The following is a 19865-nucleotide window of genomic DNA, read 5'->3' on the forward strand; positions in this document are numbered from 1 at the left end:
GGATGTGTTCGTGCTTGCATGTGTGTGTGTCTAAATCCCTCTGCTTACCTATTCAGTTTTATAGAGAACTATGCATCTTTTACAATTAACTGTCTTGATTTGCTTAAGATATTCAGCTGTTATAATGATGGTACTGCATGACGTTGCAGAAAGTTTGTAGTCAAGCAGTTGTGTCGAGAGTATGGGATCCAGGCCTACATGACGCTTGTCAAACGCTCAAAACAGAACCCACTACTCCAATGGATTGTTATCCAGGAACCTGAGAGGAAGGTATGGTTTCCACAGAATGATTTAGAGCTGCTCAGAGTCGTAGCTGTGTCTAAATGTGTCTCAGATCTATTAATAGGAAGAAAACAAACGTCACTGTCATAGTGAAATGCTCAGATAAGGATTTAAGTTAATGCAACAACAACCACAACCACAACAACAAATAGGCAGATGCCTTTGGGTGTTGATCTTTGTGATGAGGCTTATCCATGTCTTAAACCAATTGTAGTTCTAGAAAGGTCATTGATTCCCCTACCATTAATGCAACAAACAACTTACTTTTATATGAGGTAGTATCTTTTTGGTGAAACTGAAAACACAGACACCTCCAAAAGTCAAATTCATGAAAGCTACCGTATTTGACGGATAACAAGACGCACTGTTTTATAAGCCGCACCCCCGACTTTAAAAAAAAAAATTGGGACGAGCCACGTATAGGCCGCGTCACTATATTAGCCGCCGTCGAAAAAAATATAATCAGATCGTGTCAATCAATCAAAACAACCAGGCAAACGAAAGTACGGTATTTGGCAAAATCGGCTCCGAGAATAAACAAGTGAAACAAAGAAGAAAAGTGAAAAAGTTTGAAGAAAAATATCACACACACAATTTGTAACCAACACACACGTGTAGTCCCGCCCGGAATAAGCTTTTTTTGGATGATTTACGACTTTTGCGCACATTTCGAGCAGACGAAAACACAACATGGCGGCTCTCGCTCCTCCAACTATCGCGAGACACAAAAAAACGAAATCTCGCGCGCGCGAGATCCTGATACATCCGGTGTTTCTCTGTATGCTATCTTGTCACGACGACTTGTTGACAAACAAAGATTCGTGAAAGAAAGAGAAAAGCGCCGAGTCTTGAGTAGAGAGCTAATAAAGTACCGGTAATCGCTAATCGAGCGAAATGAAAATCCGCGGCGACTTCCATTAGGTGAATGCTATTCAAGTTTAGGTAACGTTTTAGCCACATCTTTTTATAAGCCGCAATGCGATTTTGTTTGAAAAAAGGTCGTGGCTTGTAGTCCGTCAAATACGGTAAGTTCCCCTCATTAAAATGGAGGAAAAAAAGAATCAGAACAGCTTAAGGTGAACAACTGTTGCTTGTCAGTAAAAGGAACAATCAGTTCTCTTTTCAAAACATCCAACTTTGATCACAATTATCCTGTTTAGTAATGATGCTATTGCATGCCAAAACAGTGTATATGTTATTTTTTCCTAATTGTGCTAATCATTTTTGTGCAGGTTGAAGAGGTTGCAGACAGATACCTGGTATGCAGTCAGCATTACAAGGGTCTCCGTGATCAGCTTGCACAGTGCAGGCTGGCTGGAGACTTTAAGGACCTGATGCGGATGTTGCAGGTCTGTTGTGCAACAATTTGTACACCTCAATTGTTTAAGGCCAGTATTCACTGGTAATCAGGCTCCATGCACAGATCAGCTCTGTTTTATATCTGGATGAAATTTGGTGTAGCTGACGACGCTCAGCTCTGTGGCCTTCTACTTTGACAAGGCTTGGTGCCCTGGGCACCAAATGTGGGGCTTTATAGGTCTGTGGCAGTCAGCATGTCACTTTATAGGGATTTGTCTGTCTGTCTGTCTGTCTTAAAATGTGTGGTTCTTATGACTGATGGAGTGACTGTGTGTACAAAGGAGATGCTGATTTTCTGTTGAAATAGGTTGACATTAAATGTTTATAACAGGCCCTAGCCCTCAGTCTTTTTCAAATCTTATCAGGACCTGCCGTGATAACATGTGCTGGAACTATGTCTGTATTTTGAGCCTTAATGCCCTTTGCCATGTTTATAAAGTTGTTATTATATATTCCCACACTATGAAGTTGTTCTTGCCTTTCCTTACTATGAATTGACCATTGTTTCCCACAATATGATGTTGTCCTTGTGTGATTACACTACAAAGTTTGTTTGCCTGCTGTCACATTCAACTGATGGTCATTTCTGCATACACATATTTTCCATCAGCACTTACCTGTGCAAGCTGAGCAGAAAGAGATGTTGCTGTTGCTGGCTTTACACAGAGAGATCACACTGTCTGTACTCCACCCCATGCCAGAAAAAGCCCGTGCTTCAATGGTAAGAAAAAGTAAAAAACGTGCAGGGGTGGGGGAGGAGGGGTCGTAGACCGCCCCCACACAAGGGAGCTAGAGTGAGAAAATCACCAGTTTTGGGACAGTAAGTTAATCAAACCTACCATGCAAAAACAATCTACCCTAGTCATGGTACCAGCATTTACTAAGAGAAAGAGCAAACCCAATTTTATATTGTGCAATCAAGACTGAGCCAGATAATGTATTTCTGATCCCTATCCATTTCTCTTCGTACCTACCTAGCAAAATCATAAAGAAAACTGTTTGTGAAGAAAAGACAAATTACTCCCGTATTTCTTTTCTCCACAAATATAATTCACCTTTTCATAGCGACAACCTGTCTATAACGTCGCCCAATTTTGTTCTCTCCTCAATCGGGTGCTCATTATTGATAGGTTCAACTGTATGAACTTTCCCTTTGTGTTTGTGTATAGTCAGTTTGAATATAATCCGTCCTTGCCTGGAATATGAGTCTATTAACTGATTATTCATTGTATACTATGCCATTGTCTTCAAGCTTTATAGGCCTGGTGTTATTCGTTGGCCATTGACTCATTAAAGTTGAAAGTTCGAAATGATTTGTAATTGTTCTACTTGAGAATCATTCCAATGATTTATTGAGTCACTTGAGAAAAAGTGACTCTATGTAATCGGTCAGTGTTAGTCTGTCCGGCCGGCCGTCCGGCCGGCCGTCCGTAGACACCACCTTAACGTTGGACTTTTCTCGGAAACTATCAAAGCGATCGGGCTCATATTTTGTTTAGTCGTGACCTCCAATGACCTCTACACTTTAACGATGGTTTTGTTGACCTTTGACCTTTTTCAAGGTCACAGGTCAGCGTCAAAGGAAAAATTAGACATTTTATATCTTTGACAAAGTTCATCGGATGTGATTGAAACTTTGTAGGATTATTCTTTACATCAAAGTATTTACATCTGTAGCCTTTTACGAACGTTATCAGAAAAACAAGGGAGATAACTAGCCTTTTCTGTTCGGCAACACACAACTTAACGTTGGGCTTTTCTCGGAAACTATAAAAGTGACCGGGCTCAAATTTTATGTGAACGTGACTCATTGTGTTGTGAATAGCAATTTCTTCCTGTCCATCTGATGCCTGATATAATATTCAGAACTGCGAAAGTGACTCGATCGAGCGTTTGTTCTTCTTGTTATGGTTGTTTTTACAATTAAACCAATTGTATACAGTGACCGATTAGTTTTGAGAATTATTCATTCATGACTCATCATGCTTAGTAGTGCTGGTAAATTTATTTGCAAAATTTCTTGCGAAATTATGATCTTGATACAATATTATTTTTTCTTGCAGGCTGAGAATGTGAAGAAAATGATACAGGGCTGTGACATTCTGCAAGACAAGGTAAGCGTATTTTTTGTCTGACTTAACACTATTGTGACTAGCACTGCCACGGCGTTAACGTCCTGCCTGCCCAAGCTTGCCACCAAGAAACTTCCCAAAAATCAGTAACTGTAAAGAAATCTGTCTAGCAAGCTTGAATTAAGTCCAATCACCACCAAATTTTGTGTACTAATTCAAAAATGGATGCCCAGTTCAGTCGTGCTATTTATAAGTTTGTCACGCGATTTGTTTTAGCAAAGGGGGGTGAAAGGGGGATAATTTATGTGTGTTTTATTTTTCACTGCTTTTTTTTAAAAGTTATTTTTTAACAGAAAGTATTATAAATAATGTTATAACCAAACAAGGTGTAAAACCTATGAATTAGCTGAAATATTGTTAACATTGTACACAGAAATAAGGAGACAGTACAAAGAAAAAAACAAGCAAATCACGCATTCACTCACAGCATCCTGACTCAAATGAAACAAAACTGTAACACTCACCAAATGATGTCTAGGTAATCCATATTGAATATAAGTCACATTTTCACAACAAAGTACCAACTGTACACCTATGAACAATTCCAAAAGGATTTGAAGGCTCCAGCCATCCATTGTTATCAGTGCTGCCACGCCCCCATAGCTCCTGCACGATTCCGAGATACATGTTCGTCTAGCAGTATCACCCCCTACCACTATAGTTGCCGACTCGTACTAGCAACAACGGGACTGTTTCTTCCTCAATATCACTGCTATTATCGCTTTCTTGAGGCTAAAACGACACGATGTATCATGATCTACAGGATCCTCAAGATCCAACATCCGGAGAATCTCCTCCCGTGACAAGGCTCGCCTTCGATTCATTTTTTTTGTTCGAAAACACCACGCAAATCTGCACTAATTTGATCAAGCCGGAAGAGAAAACCACGTGTATCAAGGGAAACAACTCAATTTACTGCAAGCTTCAAAAACCGGGAAGCAATCACGAGTCGTGTACCTTGTATGTCTAATACTAAAATAGTCACTTCCCGTCCGTGGGCGTTGCAGCGCTATTACTAATATAGTCACCTCCCGTCGCGAAAGTGTTAACCTCCTCCGGCATATCATCTCTGTCTGCCCATATGCCAGCCTCTGTCAGCCTCTGTCTGCCTCTTTCTGTCCCTATCTGTCTGTCTCCCTATCTCTGCATGTAAGTCTATGTCAATATCTCTGCAGGTCTGTCTCCCTGTCTCCCTCTCTTTTTGCGAGTAGGTAGGTGTCTTTGTCTCATCTGTTCCCTCCCCACCCCCACCCCCTACAACCATCTCTCTGTCTTTCTCTCTATTTTTCTGTCTCTCTCTCTGTCTCTCTCTCTCTGTGTGTCTCTCTCTCTCTTTCTTTCTCTCTCTCTCTCTCTCTCTCTCTCTCTCTCTCTCTCTCTCTCTCTCTCTCTCTCTCTCTCTCTCTCTCTCTCTCTCTCTCTCTCTCGGTATTGCACCTCGGTTCGACCGAAGCTAAGTTAAGAATAAATTCCTGTTGTGCAGCGGGTTAAAGTATACCCTCATACCTCGGAGATATACCTTCACTCCGGTCTGAACGACCTCACGTGACATGTTATATGGTGGAAGAGAATGCTGTCGCTTATTTTCCACCCTCAGTTCGGTAAGACTGAAACGATGCTCAGTCACGGAAAGAACTATCCAAACTTGCAAGCACAGCCGCGGTTGTCCTGTAAGTTCCCGATCCATGTTAAACCCTCATCCTCAGAAGGAAAATAAGCGACAGCATTCTCTTCCACCATATAACATGTCACGTGAGGTCGTTCAGACCGGAGTGAAGGTATATCTCCGAGGTATGAGGGTATACTTTAACCCGCTGCACAACAGGAATTTATTCTTAACTTAGCTTCGGTCGAACCGAGGTGCAATGGGTGCTCTCTCTCTCTCTCTCTCTCTCTCTCTCTCTCTCTCTCTCTCTGCCAGTTTCTGTGTCTCAGTTTTCAGAAGAACGATCGTTGCATATTATATGTCTCGTTACAGGCTGTAGCCCAGCAGCTGTGTGAAAACAAGGTGGGAGCAATTGCGTCACCGCTGCGCGTTCGTCCCAACCAAGACCTTGGTGAACAGAGTTTGGTGTGCCTGCTGACACACCTTCAGCTGGTGCTGAGGCCTGGTGCATACCGCTCTCACTTGCTGTTTCCATTGTCTGCCCTTGTCAATCAGCCTGCAGACATGGCGGTAGGTTCACATGCAGCTGTCCTAGACCAGGCATTCAACTCCATGCAGATGTGAGCTGGTGCTCTGACGTTTGTGAATTGTGTGAAGATGTTGACAGTCAAAGGGAGCTAGATTGTTGAACTGCAACAAAATAAACAGATTATTGTGGTAGCATTACAGAAATGTATTGTCAAAAGTCATATATCTGGTTACAGTCAAACAGGAAAAATGTGGTACATTCTTTTTGTGTATGTAGGAGCCATATGTATGAAATGACACTGGTTTAACCTGTGCGCATGAGTTCACATTGTTGTGTGCGTGTGTGCATGTACGTACACATGTGCTGTTCTCATGTATGCAATTTCTTTGTGACAGGGTTCTTTCCTTCCTACCATGCCACAGGACAATTTACAGGAGGTGCTGGCAGTGATCAAAGAGAAGGTCTGGCGTAAGTATGCAATTTCATTTATATCATTTCATTCCATTTCATACTTCTTTAAATTGTCCAATTGCTGAAACATTCGAGTTGCTTCTTCCCAGAGGAAAACTAGCAGCAAGAAGAGTCACGATACCCAGGTGTGTGCATGTTTAGGTGTAATCAGCTACCTGCACTTCTGACAAAATAATGTTCTTTTATGTGCCATATGGCAGTGACATGGGACATAGGGTTGCTTTGATATTTTACCCAATTTTTTTCCACGAAGAGTTGTAGGGCTGTGTGCTGAAGATGAATGACTGCATGTGACTTTTGGCATTCCAGATGAAGTCCCAGTGGTCTGCAAATAACCAAAACAAAAAATACATGTCATTTGCGAAGTGTCAATGAAACGGCATAGTAGCTAATGCACCCGAAGCATCAAAATGCTTCTTGTATACAGGGTGTGGTAATTAATTCATCATCCTAAATATGAACAGATAGGTTAAGATATAGTAAACAGTATATAGTTGTGATGTGGTACAAATCATGTTTTTTTAGCAAAATGGCATTCATATGGGTGGTAATCACTTGCAGAAATACTTTCATCTTCTACCTACTGCCTCATGGTGTAGTTGTTTTGTTTGTAATCTTTTCTGCTAACTTTGTATGGACAAATTTTGACAGTTGAAATCTCATTTTTAAGCACAGTGGTTCTTTCTCATGCAACTTTCCCCTCGATTTCAGAATGCCCCAGAGGTCACAGATACCTGATCGGAGAGGTAAGATTTTTCTCTATCTCTTTGTTTCTTATGTGGTGTTGTATGCGCTTTGGATCATTATTTGCACTTTCTTCTTGTTATACTTTGATTACTCTGTGTGTGTATGAATGTGTAATTGAACCAAGGTTCCAGTAACTTTTTGTTGCTGTTGTAGACTAGCTCCCCTCTTTAGGGCAAGGGCCATAGAAATGTAAAAGATGACACCACTGATAATTCTATTACCCTACCGGCCCCCGTGGCGCAGTGGTTAGCGCATCGGACTGCGGGCCGGGAGATCGTGGTTCGAATCCCATAAGGGGAGCATGGGTTTTTCGGGCCTCGGTCGGCTCCTACCCAGAGTGGAAGTGAGGGTGCCCAGGTGTCTGACCAGTGCAAAATAAAAACTTTGTGACTCTTCCTGCTCAGGGCTCTCATGGTGACCTTGGTCTCAGTGGTCCTGTTCCAGCCATCCCTGAATATTCTGCTGCCAGTCTTCAACATGTGATGCTCCGGGGGGGGTCAACGGAAGGACGCAGTGGCGGTCTGCTCTCTGAGGAGACGCTCACTCAGTCTGACTCCGCGACTTAACAGTCAATGTCGTTAGTAGGGGGCTTAGTAGGTAGCGGTGCCTGTGTCCATTGCCCAGGAACAGGACCAATACTGAACACTGTCGAAGTGACTCAGCAGCAGTGCAGTGTCATCTTCCGAGGGTAGACTACCGCAGCGGCCTGACATCCTTCCCTGGAGTGTCTTTAGAATTCACAAATGCGATTGTGAGGGTGCCCAGGTGTCTGACCAACACTGGTTGACTCAGAAAGCGCAAAAAACAAGTCTGGCGGCGGAACGAAGTTCAGGGGTGGATGTTGCAGTGAGCGCTGGGAAGGGGCGGCATGAGAGCATACTGGGAGAAGAAACAAGCGTCAGGACAAGCAAGAGAAGAGAGGATGAAAAACAATAAAAAGAGAAACAAAAATTTTTTTTTTAAAAGGACTGAATATATAAAAAAAAAAATTATAAAAAAATAAAAAAATCTATTACCCTAATAAAAAATCATATTTTTCATTGTCATTGTCTCTACCATGCATGCACTCCCACACACACCCATGCATGCACACACACACGCATGCTTGCATGCATGCACAGACACACGCACACACACACACACACACACACACACACACACACACACACACACACACACACACACACACACACATTCCTTCCTTCCTCAACACCTCCTGAATTTGATATCTTCGATCGTTATTGACTGGTGAAAATTAAGTTCTGATGTCATGAACAGTAGCATTATGTAACAAGTGAATTTCAGAGATTTTAAACAAAAAGTTTAAAGAAAACAGAGTCTTAAGGTATTAGAACACACCTGACAGTACGCTGGAGTAGCCTCCCTTCCCGGATTTAGAACGCGTTTCGTGTCGTAACAGATTATCCACTTATTAGCCATATCCGTATGCAAAATAATGAAATAAACATTAGGAAATGTCAGAAGTTTACAACTATCGACATTCTCTATCAGTGCAATAAAAAACAATCGTTAGAACTTGCATTTACGACATGTCGTGCGTGAGAACGTGTCACTGTAAACAAGCACTTCTTGCCTGGCTGAAGAACCATACGAGTCAATCTAAAACAGACAAGTAGATCTAATGGAAAGCAGTCTGCGGATAAACATAACAAACTGCTGATGAAAAAGTGTGTTCGTCCCTGCTCTGGATAAAAGACATTGGACTGATGACAACGTGGCAGCGTTCACGCGAACAGATTTTTTTCAGATTATCGCTTCTACATTTTATTGCACGTACTTGGGGCAGATCAGAATTTCACACTGGAAGATGACAAATTGGTCTTGTGAGTTGAGAACCACATGTTCTTTGCCGACAGAAATCACGATGGGACAAGATGCAGATTGTGTTGAAGAGATGTTTGCAGATTATCGCATCTACATTTTATTGCCGGCTCAGATCAACGCACGAAGTTGGGGTAGATCTGAATTTCGCAATGCCGGAAGACGACAAATCGGTCTTTTGAGTTGAGAACCACATGTTCTTTGGCGGCAGAAATCACTATGGGACAAGATGAGGATTGTGTTGAGGAGGTTAATACTGACTGACTTTAGATGAAGAGTTCCTAGACCTGGTTTTTGTAGAGAGGCATCATGATGATATCCTGTGTTTTTTTAACGTTCTTGGTGACAACGCGCCAGAATCGCACGAAGATCGAACTCTCGAACTCGAAGAAAACAAGTTTATCGCTGAACATCGGAAATGTGAAAGTATTACTCTTCCTGTCTGATCAGTCTCCACGTTAAATCTACAGGCTACATTATTTATCAGGTAACTTACCAAACCGGAGTGTGTGTGTGTGTGTGTGTGTGTGTGTGTGTGTGTGTGTGTGTGTGTGTGTGTGTCAGTGTCAGTGTGTGTGTGTGTGCCCGGTGTGTGTGTGCCGGATTACCACCATTAACGCACCCTTTTGGACTTTTCTACGTAACCTTACTATGCCTGCTGTGACATTCACGAGGATTATTGTGATTCTTGGACAATCGTGTGCCTGTGCTGGACTTGCAGGAAGACAAACGGCGTCGGAACGTATACGTGCTGCCAAGTGTGCATGCCCAGAGCGCAGTGTGAACCGAGAGTGAATGTGTCATTGTGTGGAAGTTTTGCTTGATTGATTTATTCATGATTTAATTTGCCTTTTGGTTCAATAGAAAAATCTGTGTACGTTATACTTTGTATTTTGTGGTGTGATTCGCCCGAGTGCGAGACCCCCATCCCCGAACGCCTCTGTGGGTAGAATTGTATAATTGTGTGAGTAACGTGAGTGTGTAGATGAGAATGTGTAGATGAGAATGTGAAAGTTGCTTTGGACCCAGACACACACAGCAGACTTCAACGCAACAGCTAAGTTTCAGCCTGACAAAGAAATTCGAGTGACACAGCTAAGGGCTGTACTTGTTATTTCTCTATTAAAACAAATGTTTCAAGATCTTTAGGCCAATAAATAATAAATTGTCTGTTTCTAATAACATGGGTAAACAAAATAGGGTAGGTAGGTAGGGATTTTTAATTTTTTTTGCCAGGATAGAATTCTTCAAAATAACTAAATGACACAAAGAGACAAGACTCGCTATAGATAAATTTATTAAAAAAAAAGTAAAAAATGTGACAAAGAATATAAAATGATTGTTTTACCTGGTCTGGAATCTTCAGTAGTAATTGCATAAAAAAAAGTCTGATATATATATATATATATATATATATATATATATATATATATATATCAATTATCATGTTAACTTTTTCTTAAAATGGGTGCGCTAAATCCTAGTCTGTTTGTTTTTAATGGACTAAGCAATCCTTGGACTGACAGAAAATATGTATTTTAAAAATGTCCAGTTGCAAATTACTTATTTTTCTAATTGGAAGAGAATATACACTCTTTTGTGTTCAAATGGGTAGGGGGCGGGGGTAGTAAAAGGATCACAGTTCAAGATTGTGCGCGACAAGAGGTGTGTTTCTTTTAACTGTGATAAAGAGCGACAACTCAACTTGGTATCTAACACTATTTCTGAACACTGTAACCACTGTAACCACTTTAGCACTTTTAATTTATTTTTTCTGTCTTCCAAACTTCTTCTTCTTCTCCTCCTCTTCTTCTTCGTTCATGGGCTTAGACTCCCACGTTCACTCATGTTTTTAGCACGAGTGGATTTTTACGTGTATGACCGTTTTTACCCCGCCATTTAGGCAGCCATACGCCGCTTTCGGAGGAATTCCAAACTTCTAATTCAGCTTCAAAAAATGAGAAAAAAAAGGTGTTTTTTTAATTCAACAGTTAAAATCACTATGTTGGATATTCTATTTTGCTTCCCTATTTATCTTAAGTTTTTGATCATCTGATTACCTTGCTTTCCTATTTGTAAGATAATATGCACTCTTTTCTGAAAAATAGGTAGGGGGTGGGGGTAGTAAAAGCATCAAAGTTCAAGATTTTGCGCGACAAGAGGTGTGTTTCTTTTAACTGTGATGAAGAGGGATAACTGAACTTGGTATCTAACACTATTTCTGAACACTGTAACCACATTAGCACTTTTAATTTTTTTTCTGTCTTCCAAGCTTTAAATTCAGCTAATAAAATGAGTAAAAAAAGTGGGTTTTTTTCTGAATTTAACAGTTAAATTACTATGTTGGATGTTCTATTTTGCTTCCCTATTTCTGTTCTGAAGTTTTTGATCATCTGACTACCTTGCTTTTCTATTTGGAAGACAATATGCACTCTTTTCTGAAAAATGGGTAGGGGGTGGGGGAAGTAAAAGCATCACAGTTCAAGATTTTGCGCGACAAGAGGTGTGTTTCTTTTAACTGTGATGAAGAGGGATAACTAAACTTGGTATCTAACACTATTTCTGAACACTGTAACCACTTTAGCACTTTTAATTTATTTTTTTCTGTCATCCAAGTTTTGAATTCAGCTTACAAAATGAGTAAACAAGTGGTTTTTTTTTCTGAATTCAACAGTTAAATAACTCTGTTGGGTGTTCTTTTTTGCTTCCCTATTTCTGTTCTGAAGTTTTTGATCATCTGATTACCTTGCCTTTCTATTTGGAAGATAATATGCACTCTTTTCTGAAGAATGGGTAGGGGGTAGGGGTAGTAAAAGCATCACAGTTCAAGATTTTGCGCGACAAGAGGTGCGTTTCTTTTAACTGTGATGAAGAGGGATAACTCAACTTGGTATCTAACACTATTTCTGAACACTGTAACCAGTTTTGCATTTTTAATTTATTTATTTCTGTCTTCCAAGCTTTAAATTCAGCTAATAAAATGAGTAAAAAAGTGTGTTTTTTCTAAATTCACCAGTTAAATCACTATGTTGCATGTTCTATTTTGCTTCCCTATTTTTGTTCTGAAGTTTTGATCATCTGACTACCTTGCTTGTCTATTTGGAAGATAATATGCACTCTTTTCTGAAAAATGAGTAGGGGGTGGGGGTAGTGAAAGCATCACAGTTCAAAATTTTGCGCGACAAGAGGTGTATTTCTCTTAAAATTTGTGAAGAGGGATAACTCAACTTGTTATTTAACACTATTTCTGAACACTGTAACCACTTTAACACTTTTAATTAAATTACATATTCTTACTCCGAGTCACATATTAGCATTGACGCAGTCGAGATGCTAGGTTGACTGAAAAACGCTATCCCGTCTATAGTATAAGGGAAGCAACCCAAGCAAAAAAGTAGCAAGCTTGCTACCCTGGGTTGCCTCCCGTAGCGTGCATCACGCCACAGATCTCGTACCCGATACGAGACACCCTCATCCGACATCTTTCAGCCAGAGAGACAGGTCGTGCTTGATTTCGCTCCTAGGCCGGTTTTGCTGTCTGCTTGACACCTACCGGCCTCGGCTCCCCGTCTGCTCATAGCTGTTTCTAGCGGTGAGATTGTTCCTTTTTGTTGTTGTTTGCATTGTCATTCTGCTGAGAATTTTTCCGTCCGCGGACTTACGAATTTTGCTCAGTAGTTTGTTGCTGTGGCCGCCATTTTGGTCGCCATTTTTCGCTTACACGTGGTGTTTTTTGCTGGTTAGTTTGGGTCCGTGCTACGGACTTTGAGCGTTTACCAGTAGCATTGGTAGCTGCTTGTAGCTGGTACGTTAGTGCTAGTTATTCTGCTGAAGTTTTACGTCCTAGAGACTTGTGTATTTTCAGTAGTTTGTTTTTCTTGTGTGACAGCATGTCTGATAGGGAGAAAAGCGAGCGGCTAAGGCCGAGGTTAGGGGCAAAGGCCCTGTTAAACCTAAGTCCTCGGCTTCCACCTCTTCTGCTGGAACCCCACGGTTCACGTTTCTGACCCGAAGACTAACTTCGTTTTTCCTGTGCCTATTTAGGCTCCGGAGGAAACTTCGTCTGGCTCGCGGGCGGCGGGTGTGGCCGCTACCACGGCCGTTTCTACCCTTGTACCTGCGCCGGAGGCTGGCGCTCTTGTTGCTAGCCTTTTGTCTTCTTTGATTCCAGATATTCGGACGCTCGTTCGTACAGAAATGTCGCGGACGGACCCTGTTTCCAGCTCTGCCTCCCTCCCGGGGGTGTGCGACCCTCGGTCGTTGGCTTCCTTTGTTCCTGATCACCTGTCCAGCCTGCTGGCTTCTGTGATGGTTCTGGAGTCCGTGCACAGGGAGGCGTTTCTCTTCTCGGCCGGCGCTCGGTGGCTTCCGCTTGCGGGAGTGCACCTGAGCAGGTCCCTTTGGGGATACGGTCGACACAAGGTATGTGCTCGCAGCAGCCGTCCGCGGCAGCTGCACTTCCGGTTCCCGGAAGTAGTGGTTCACTGGTTGCGGACAGACCATGGTCCCCTCCGGTTCGAGCTGCGCTTTACGTAAGCAGTCGTTCGCGGCAGCTTCCTTCCGGCTCCGGCCGGAAGTGGTGGTTCACTGGTTGCGGACAGACCATGGTCCCCTCCGGTTCGAGCTGCTCTTTACGTAAGCAGTCGTTCGCGGCAGCTTCCTTCCGGCTCCGGCCGTAAGTGGTGGTTCACTGGTTGCGGACAGACCATGGTCCCATCCGGTTCGAGCTGCGCTTTACGTAAGCAGCCGTTCGCGGCAGCTTCGCTTCCGGCTCCGGCCGGAAGTGTTGGTTCACTGGTTTGCGGACAGCCCATGGTCCCTTCCGGTTCGAGCCTTGCCCTGCTACAGCAGCCGTTTCCGGCAGCTGCTCTTCCTGCCTGGGCAGGAAATGTAGGTCAAACGGGTCGTGCACAGTCATCTGTCACTTCCGGTTCCGGCCTAGGGCTTGCGGCAGCTTCGCTTCCGGCTCCGGCCGGAAGTGTTGGTTCACTGGTTTGCGGACAGCCCATGGTCCCTTCCGGTTCGAGCCTTGCCCTGCTACAGCAGCCGTTTCCGGCAGCTGCTCTTCCTGCCTGGGCAGGAAATGTAGGTCAAACGGGTCGTGCACAGTCATCTGTCACTTCCGGTTCCGGCCTAGGGCTCCCGGGTTGTGGCTTGCAGACTCCTCAGCACCAGCTATGGCATAGTTCTGCTGTTGCGTCTGCACTCCCTGCTCCTCCCGGCTTTTCCGGTTCGGTTCCCGCTGCTTCCGTTGTGTCGCCGGTGAATTTCGAATACGGTGGTTCTCCTGGGCATACAGGCTTTTTGCCTCTGTTGGGACAGCAGCAGCCACCCACTTCGGTGGTGGCCGCTAGCTCCTCTCTTCAGCTGCCTTCGGTTGTTGGTGACTCTCATCTTCCTCTTAGTCAGGGGTGCGAGTTTCACCGATGGCCAACAGGATGGGCGTTCGGCTTACGGCCTTCCCTCGCAGCATCATTTGTTGGGTTCTTTTGGCTATGAGCCGTCCCCTTCCGGTGGCGTTTCGGACTTCGGGTCCGTGTGCGAGGAGCAGCTGCCTTCGGCGGCTCTGGCCAGCTTCCAAATTTACGTCAGCAGTCGTTCGCGGCAGCCGCTTCCAGCTCCGGCCGGAAGTAGAGGTTCACTTGCTAGTGCACAGACTACTGTCACGTCTGGTTCGAGCCTTGTCCTATGACAGCGGTCGCCCGCGACAGCTGTTCTTCCGGTTCCGACCGGAAGTGTAGGTTCACTGGTTAGTGCACAGGCTACTGTCACGTCCGGTTCGAGCCTTGCCTTACGTCGGCAGTCGTACGCGACAGCGGCACTTCCGGTTCACGGAAGTAGTGCCTCGTTGGAAGGTGGACAAATAATGATCCCATCCTGCTTGAGCTGCGCTATACGTAAGCAGTCGTTCGCGACAGCTTCTCTTCCGGCTCCGGCTGGAAATGTTAGTTCATCGGTGTGTGGGCAGCCCATGGCCCTTTCCGGTTTGAGCTTTGCCCTTTGCACGGCAGCCATTTCCGGCAGCTTCGCTTCCGGCCTTGGCAGGAGGGTAGGTCAAGCGGGTAGTGCACAGGTTACTGTCACTTCCGGTTCTGGCCTACGGCCTACCTTTGGGTTCCGAGCTTCAGCTCGTAGGTGGCTCAGCACCAGCTTTGGCATAGCGCTGCTGTTGCTGCCGCACTTCCGGCTCCTCCCGGATTTTCCGGTTCAGTTCCCGCTGCTTCCGTTTGGTCGCCGGTGAATTTCGAACAAGGCTTGCCCTATGGGCATACAGGCTTCTTGCCTCTGTTGGGACAGCAGCATCCACACACTCCGGTGGTGGCCGCTAGCTCCTCTCTCCCACTTTCCTTGGTTTTTGATTCCTCTCATCCTCCCCTCAGTTAGGGAATGAGCACAATCGATTGCCAACAGGAAGGACTTCGGTTGGCAAAGAGGAAGCAGCTACTTCTGGTTTGAAGAATCGCCCTTTGTAGCTTTTCGCCTTTTTGCCTTTTCGCCGAGCCCCCCTCTTCGACAGGGGGTGGCCTCCGGCGTCGGTTTCGTTGCTGGTTCCTCAGGGTTCAGCTTCGGAGCCGGCATCGGAATGCCTTGCCGCTCCTGCGCAGGCTTCCTCCTTCGTGCCCTTAGCGGACCAGAGGAAGTTGCCTTGGCCAGGGTCGTCTCGTAGCCGCCTGTTGGCCTTTCCCCGTCCGCGTGCACCGTTTCCGGTCACGCCGGATCTTCTTTCGCTTCTTACGAAGCCGTTGAGGAAGGATTCGGTTCTGCCGTTCTATGGGCAGAATCTCCTATTCTCTGAGGAAGGGGGCTGACAACTTTTGGAACTCAGTTCCATTTCCGAGACTCTCCTGCGGGCGCTTTCTCGCGCTCTGGCAGATTCCTTGGCGCCCTTTCCCCTTAGTAAAGGGCAGGACGCGGAGGAAGTGTCTCACTCCTCTCCACACTTACAAGGGTGAACGAGGCACAGATGAGGCTGTCCTCTCTGCACTATTTCCATGCGGTCTCGTGCGGAAGGGACTTGTTTCTTGCCCACTCCCGGTTTTCTGAGGAGTCGACAAGGAACATTCTCAGTTCGTCATCCTTGGTGGACGGTCTCTCTCCGGCAGCCTGGCCTCTCATGCCAGAAGCAGGGGATTGAGACCAACAGAGAACAGCGGTTCCCTTCTTTTGAGCTTCAATTTGAAAGCAGCAAAAGCAGGCCGCTCCTAAGCAGGCTATACCTAAGCGGACTCAGCCTAAGCGGCCTACGTCCTCAGCTCAGGTGAGATTGTTTCTTTCACAGCCGTCATAGGTACGCTGGGTTTTTGAAACAACAGCCGGCCTTAGGGCTTCGGGGTTTTAGCCTCGGCGGGAGCAACAGCCATTTCATCCGTTGGAGGTGGTGGTTGTTGCTTTCCTTGTGCTTGTGGCTTCGGGCTTCGACATTCTTTCTCTTTCCCAGCGTATGGGTGCTGAGAGGTCGATTTCCGTTTAAAAGGGGGTTTCTGCCTTTGGGCTTCCCCGTTTTCTCTTGCCACGAGCTTCTGGACTCGGTCCAGGTTTGTCTTTCGCCGAGTCTGACTTTGTCTTTCTCTAGCGATCAGACGCGTTCTGGTGTTTCGTCCAAACTTAAGGTTCACTTGAGTTGGCCTCGGAAGTAACATTCAGATTTTCCTGAGGGTGCATTGTCTGGGCATTGCATGTTTGAGAAGTCATTCTTGGCTTGTCACTTTTTCTCAGGTTTTTTGGCTACTCCTCCCCTTTTTGGGCAGAGGTCTAGCTAATGTTCCAGTTTTCTCGGTGCTGGCCTCTAGGCCAGCATCTTTTTCGGCGGCCGAAACTTTTGGTTTCTTACTGTGCCTGTGTACTTTGAGTACTTTGGTGCAATGGCCGGCCTACGGGCAGCAAGGCTCTCGGCCTTAGCCTGTGTTATAGTCTCCTGCCTGTCGTGTTGCGACTTTGGCAATTGGTTCTTGTGACTGCGGATTTCGTCTCTTCCTCTTCTCCATCATGCTTGCATGATGTGAGTTGGGACGATTTCTGCTGGGTTGGGCTTCCGGCCTGGTCACCCCTTTTTCACTTGCAACTATGACTATTACTGAGAACTCTGGTCTCGGGAGGCTGACGGCTGGTTCGCTTCACGGTTTTCCGTCTTTCTTACCAGCTTCGTCCTTTCTGTTTCGGGTTTTTTGATTCATTTTCAATTACCTACAAGCAGTCTGCTCTGCGATCACGCTGGCTTTTGTCATTTTGTTTCCGGTCTCCGGTCACATTAGGATTTGGCCACTGCGGGTCCGCATTTGCGGTGCTTATGCACTACCTTAGGTCGCTTCGTCCCCTTTTTTACCCCTCTCTCTGCTTTCGCAGGGATGGGCAGGGGACGACCGGTGACCGTCTCCCTTGAGTTTTGCTCATTGAGTTGGACCCTGGTACTTGATACTCAGGCGTCTCTCTCTTTCCGGTTTGGAGTTTGGTCACTCTTCCGGAGCTGACTGTTCTCTCAACGGCCTTTTGGGCCTCACTCCATCCCAAAGTTTTCTTACTTTGGCATGGTTGCCTTATGGTCTCCGTGAGGGTCGGTCCTTTTCAGGGCTTAGCCGGCAACCTTACGCACGGATCTTTTCCAGGCCATTAGCATTTCCTTCCATTTAAGGGGGGGGGGGGGGGGGGGGCAGCTTGTCCTTCCCTCTACTTGGTCGGGTTATCCAAGACTGGGGTCCTTTTCTGGACTGTTTTACGGTTCAGAAGATTGGAAGAAGTGCTGGGCACAGCTTAATGGCTCTCTGAGGTCGTCTTTCGCATTTCTTGCCTGAGAGACATCTCTGCTGTCAATCAGGGTGGTTCTCGGTCCGTTTCTGTCCTTTGGCAGTGGGCCAGTTCCTGGCAAGGGTTTAGAGTGAATCAGTGGTTGCTTTCTCACGGGATCCTTTCCTGACTTTTGGCAGTGGGCCAGTTTCTTGGCAAGGGATTTTCTTGCCCTCCGCCTTGTCATAGCTTATGCTATCTTTCCCTCGGCTCGGCCCGAGCCCATTTCCAGGGCCTGGGCCACCTCCTTGGCCTTTTTGGCCTATGGGGTTTGGATGATGTCCTGCGCACAGCTTCTGGCGCTAGGATTTTGTCTTATCAGGTTCTGCAGACATTGCTGCCCTCTGTCAGGATGGGTCTCGGCCTATTCCTTCCTTGGCGGCAGCTGGCTTTTGTCTCTCCAGAACTTTAGAGTGAGTTTGAACTTTTTGATCTTACCCACCACCTTGTTGGAGTTATCTGCTAATATGTGACTCGGAGTAAGAATATGTAATTTAATCGAAAATTTTTAATTAAATTTTCATTTGATTAATATACTTACCCGAGTCACATAGGTAATTCCCTCCCACCTTCCCCGCTTTTAGTTTCTTTGTATTCTAGAAGTCGAATGAGGGTGTCTCGTATCGGGTACGAGATCTGTGGCGTGATGCACGCTACGGGAGGCAACCCAGGGTAGCAAGCTTGCTACTTTTTTGCTTGGGTTGCTTCCCTTATACTATAGACGGGATAGCGTTTTTCAGTCAACCTAGCATCTCGACTGCGTCAATGCTAATATGTGACTCGGGTAAGTATATTAATCAAATGAAAATTTAATTAAAAATTTTCGATTTATGTTTGACTGTGTTCCATGCTTCAAATTGGGCTTCAAAAATGGATACATAAGGGTTTTTTTTCCAAATTCACCTGTAAAATCACTATGTTTGATGTTCTATTTTGCTTCCCTATTTCTCTTCTTCAGTTTCTGATCATCCGATTGTTTTTTTGTTAACATATTCACAATACAATATCACAATTTCTTCAGTAGGGTTTGCGTGAAAAAATCTCATACCTATGCTCAAACTTCAGTCGCTATCTCAAAATTTTGCGCGACAAGCTCTATTCATTTTGTTTTTTTCTGATAAACAAAACACTGAACTAACATAAAAACAAACCTTTAAAACTGCCTAACCACTTTGAAATATGGCCTCAGGTGTGAACTCCAGCCTTAAAGGGGGTGTGTGGGGAGTCTTGAATTGAGGAGGAGATGGGGGGTCTTGAAAGAGGAATTCCACTAAATGATGGGAACATCTTATTATGAGTAAACAAGAGAGCATGTCGCCTAAAAATAACTGATCACCGCACTTTCGGGACTACAAAACACTTCGTTGTAAGAACAGGCATGGGAATTGTCTGACGAAAGGCAAATTTCCGCCGAAATATTTTTTTGTTCCGCCGAAAAAGCAAAAGTGTTCGCTGAAAAAATAAATGGGGGAGGCAAAAATGGTTCTAAAAACTGAATTTAATGGCAAACTTGGAGCTCAGATGACACCAAATTGCACCATTTGGGTTCTTAGGAGAGAAACAATTTTCGGGGGGCAAGTAAGGCAAGGCGATTTGCGCCGTCGACTTAGCTATTACTTATAGATTTTCAGCCTTTTTTACTTCTTTCAATTCCCATGCCTGAAGAGGCTTAAGCTTTTTTTCTATGAAGGTAAAAATGAGAAAAATACATGCAATAGGGGCTTTTGGACATGCAATCCATAGGAAGTACAGAGTGGAAATAAATTGTTCCCAGATGTGCACCACTGTACTCTACCAGCTGCATACCCTTCTAATTAAAAAGATACCGACCTTCCGAACCTGAGTCAATGACTGCATGAGTTTTCAACTGAGACCAATGCCATTGATGTCTTAGAATGATGGTTCCAGGAAACTTTGTGAGGGTCATACTAGCAGAAACATGCATTACACTACAGAGGGAGTGTTGTTTTTCCTTGTATAGCGATGCAGGTACATGTGTACTCTTCTTTAGTCATACACAAGGTGCTACTGGTCATACTTAGGTACAGGGGTCAAAGTTGACCACAAAAGTTGCACCTGATAGTCCTGAAAGTACGGTATACAGTGTCATTGTGTG

General features: G+C 44.9%; 1 protein-coding gene across 1 annotated transcript in view; it reads left to right on the forward strand.

Annotated features, from left to right (window-relative positions):
- Window positions 1-19865, forward strand: part of LOC138961177 (E3 ubiquitin-protein ligase rnf213-alpha-like) — a 181053-nt gene that overhangs the window by 128626 nt on the left and 32562 nt on the right. Inside the window, exons 63-69 of the mRNA XM_070332777.1 lie at window positions 150-270; window positions 1515-1631; window positions 2252-2362; window positions 3705-3755; window positions 5752-5949; window positions 6304-6376; window positions 7091-7125. Of these exons, the coding sequence (XP_070188878.1) occupies window positions 150-270; window positions 1515-1631; window positions 2252-2362; window positions 3705-3755; window positions 5752-5949; window positions 6304-6376; window positions 7091-7125 (706 nt within the window). The remainder of the gene's footprint in view (window positions 1-149; window positions 271-1514; window positions 1632-2251; window positions 2363-3704; window positions 3756-5751; window positions 5950-6303; window positions 6377-7090; window positions 7126-19865) is intronic.

The sequence above is a fragment of the Littorina saxatilis genome, linkage group LG3, assembly GCF_037325665.1.
Source record: "Littorina saxatilis isolate snail1 linkage group LG3, US_GU_Lsax_2.0, whole genome shotgun sequence".
In the NCBI taxonomy this organism is placed as follows: domain Eukaryota; kingdom Metazoa; phylum Mollusca; class Gastropoda; order Littorinimorpha; family Littorinidae; genus Littorina; species Littorina saxatilis.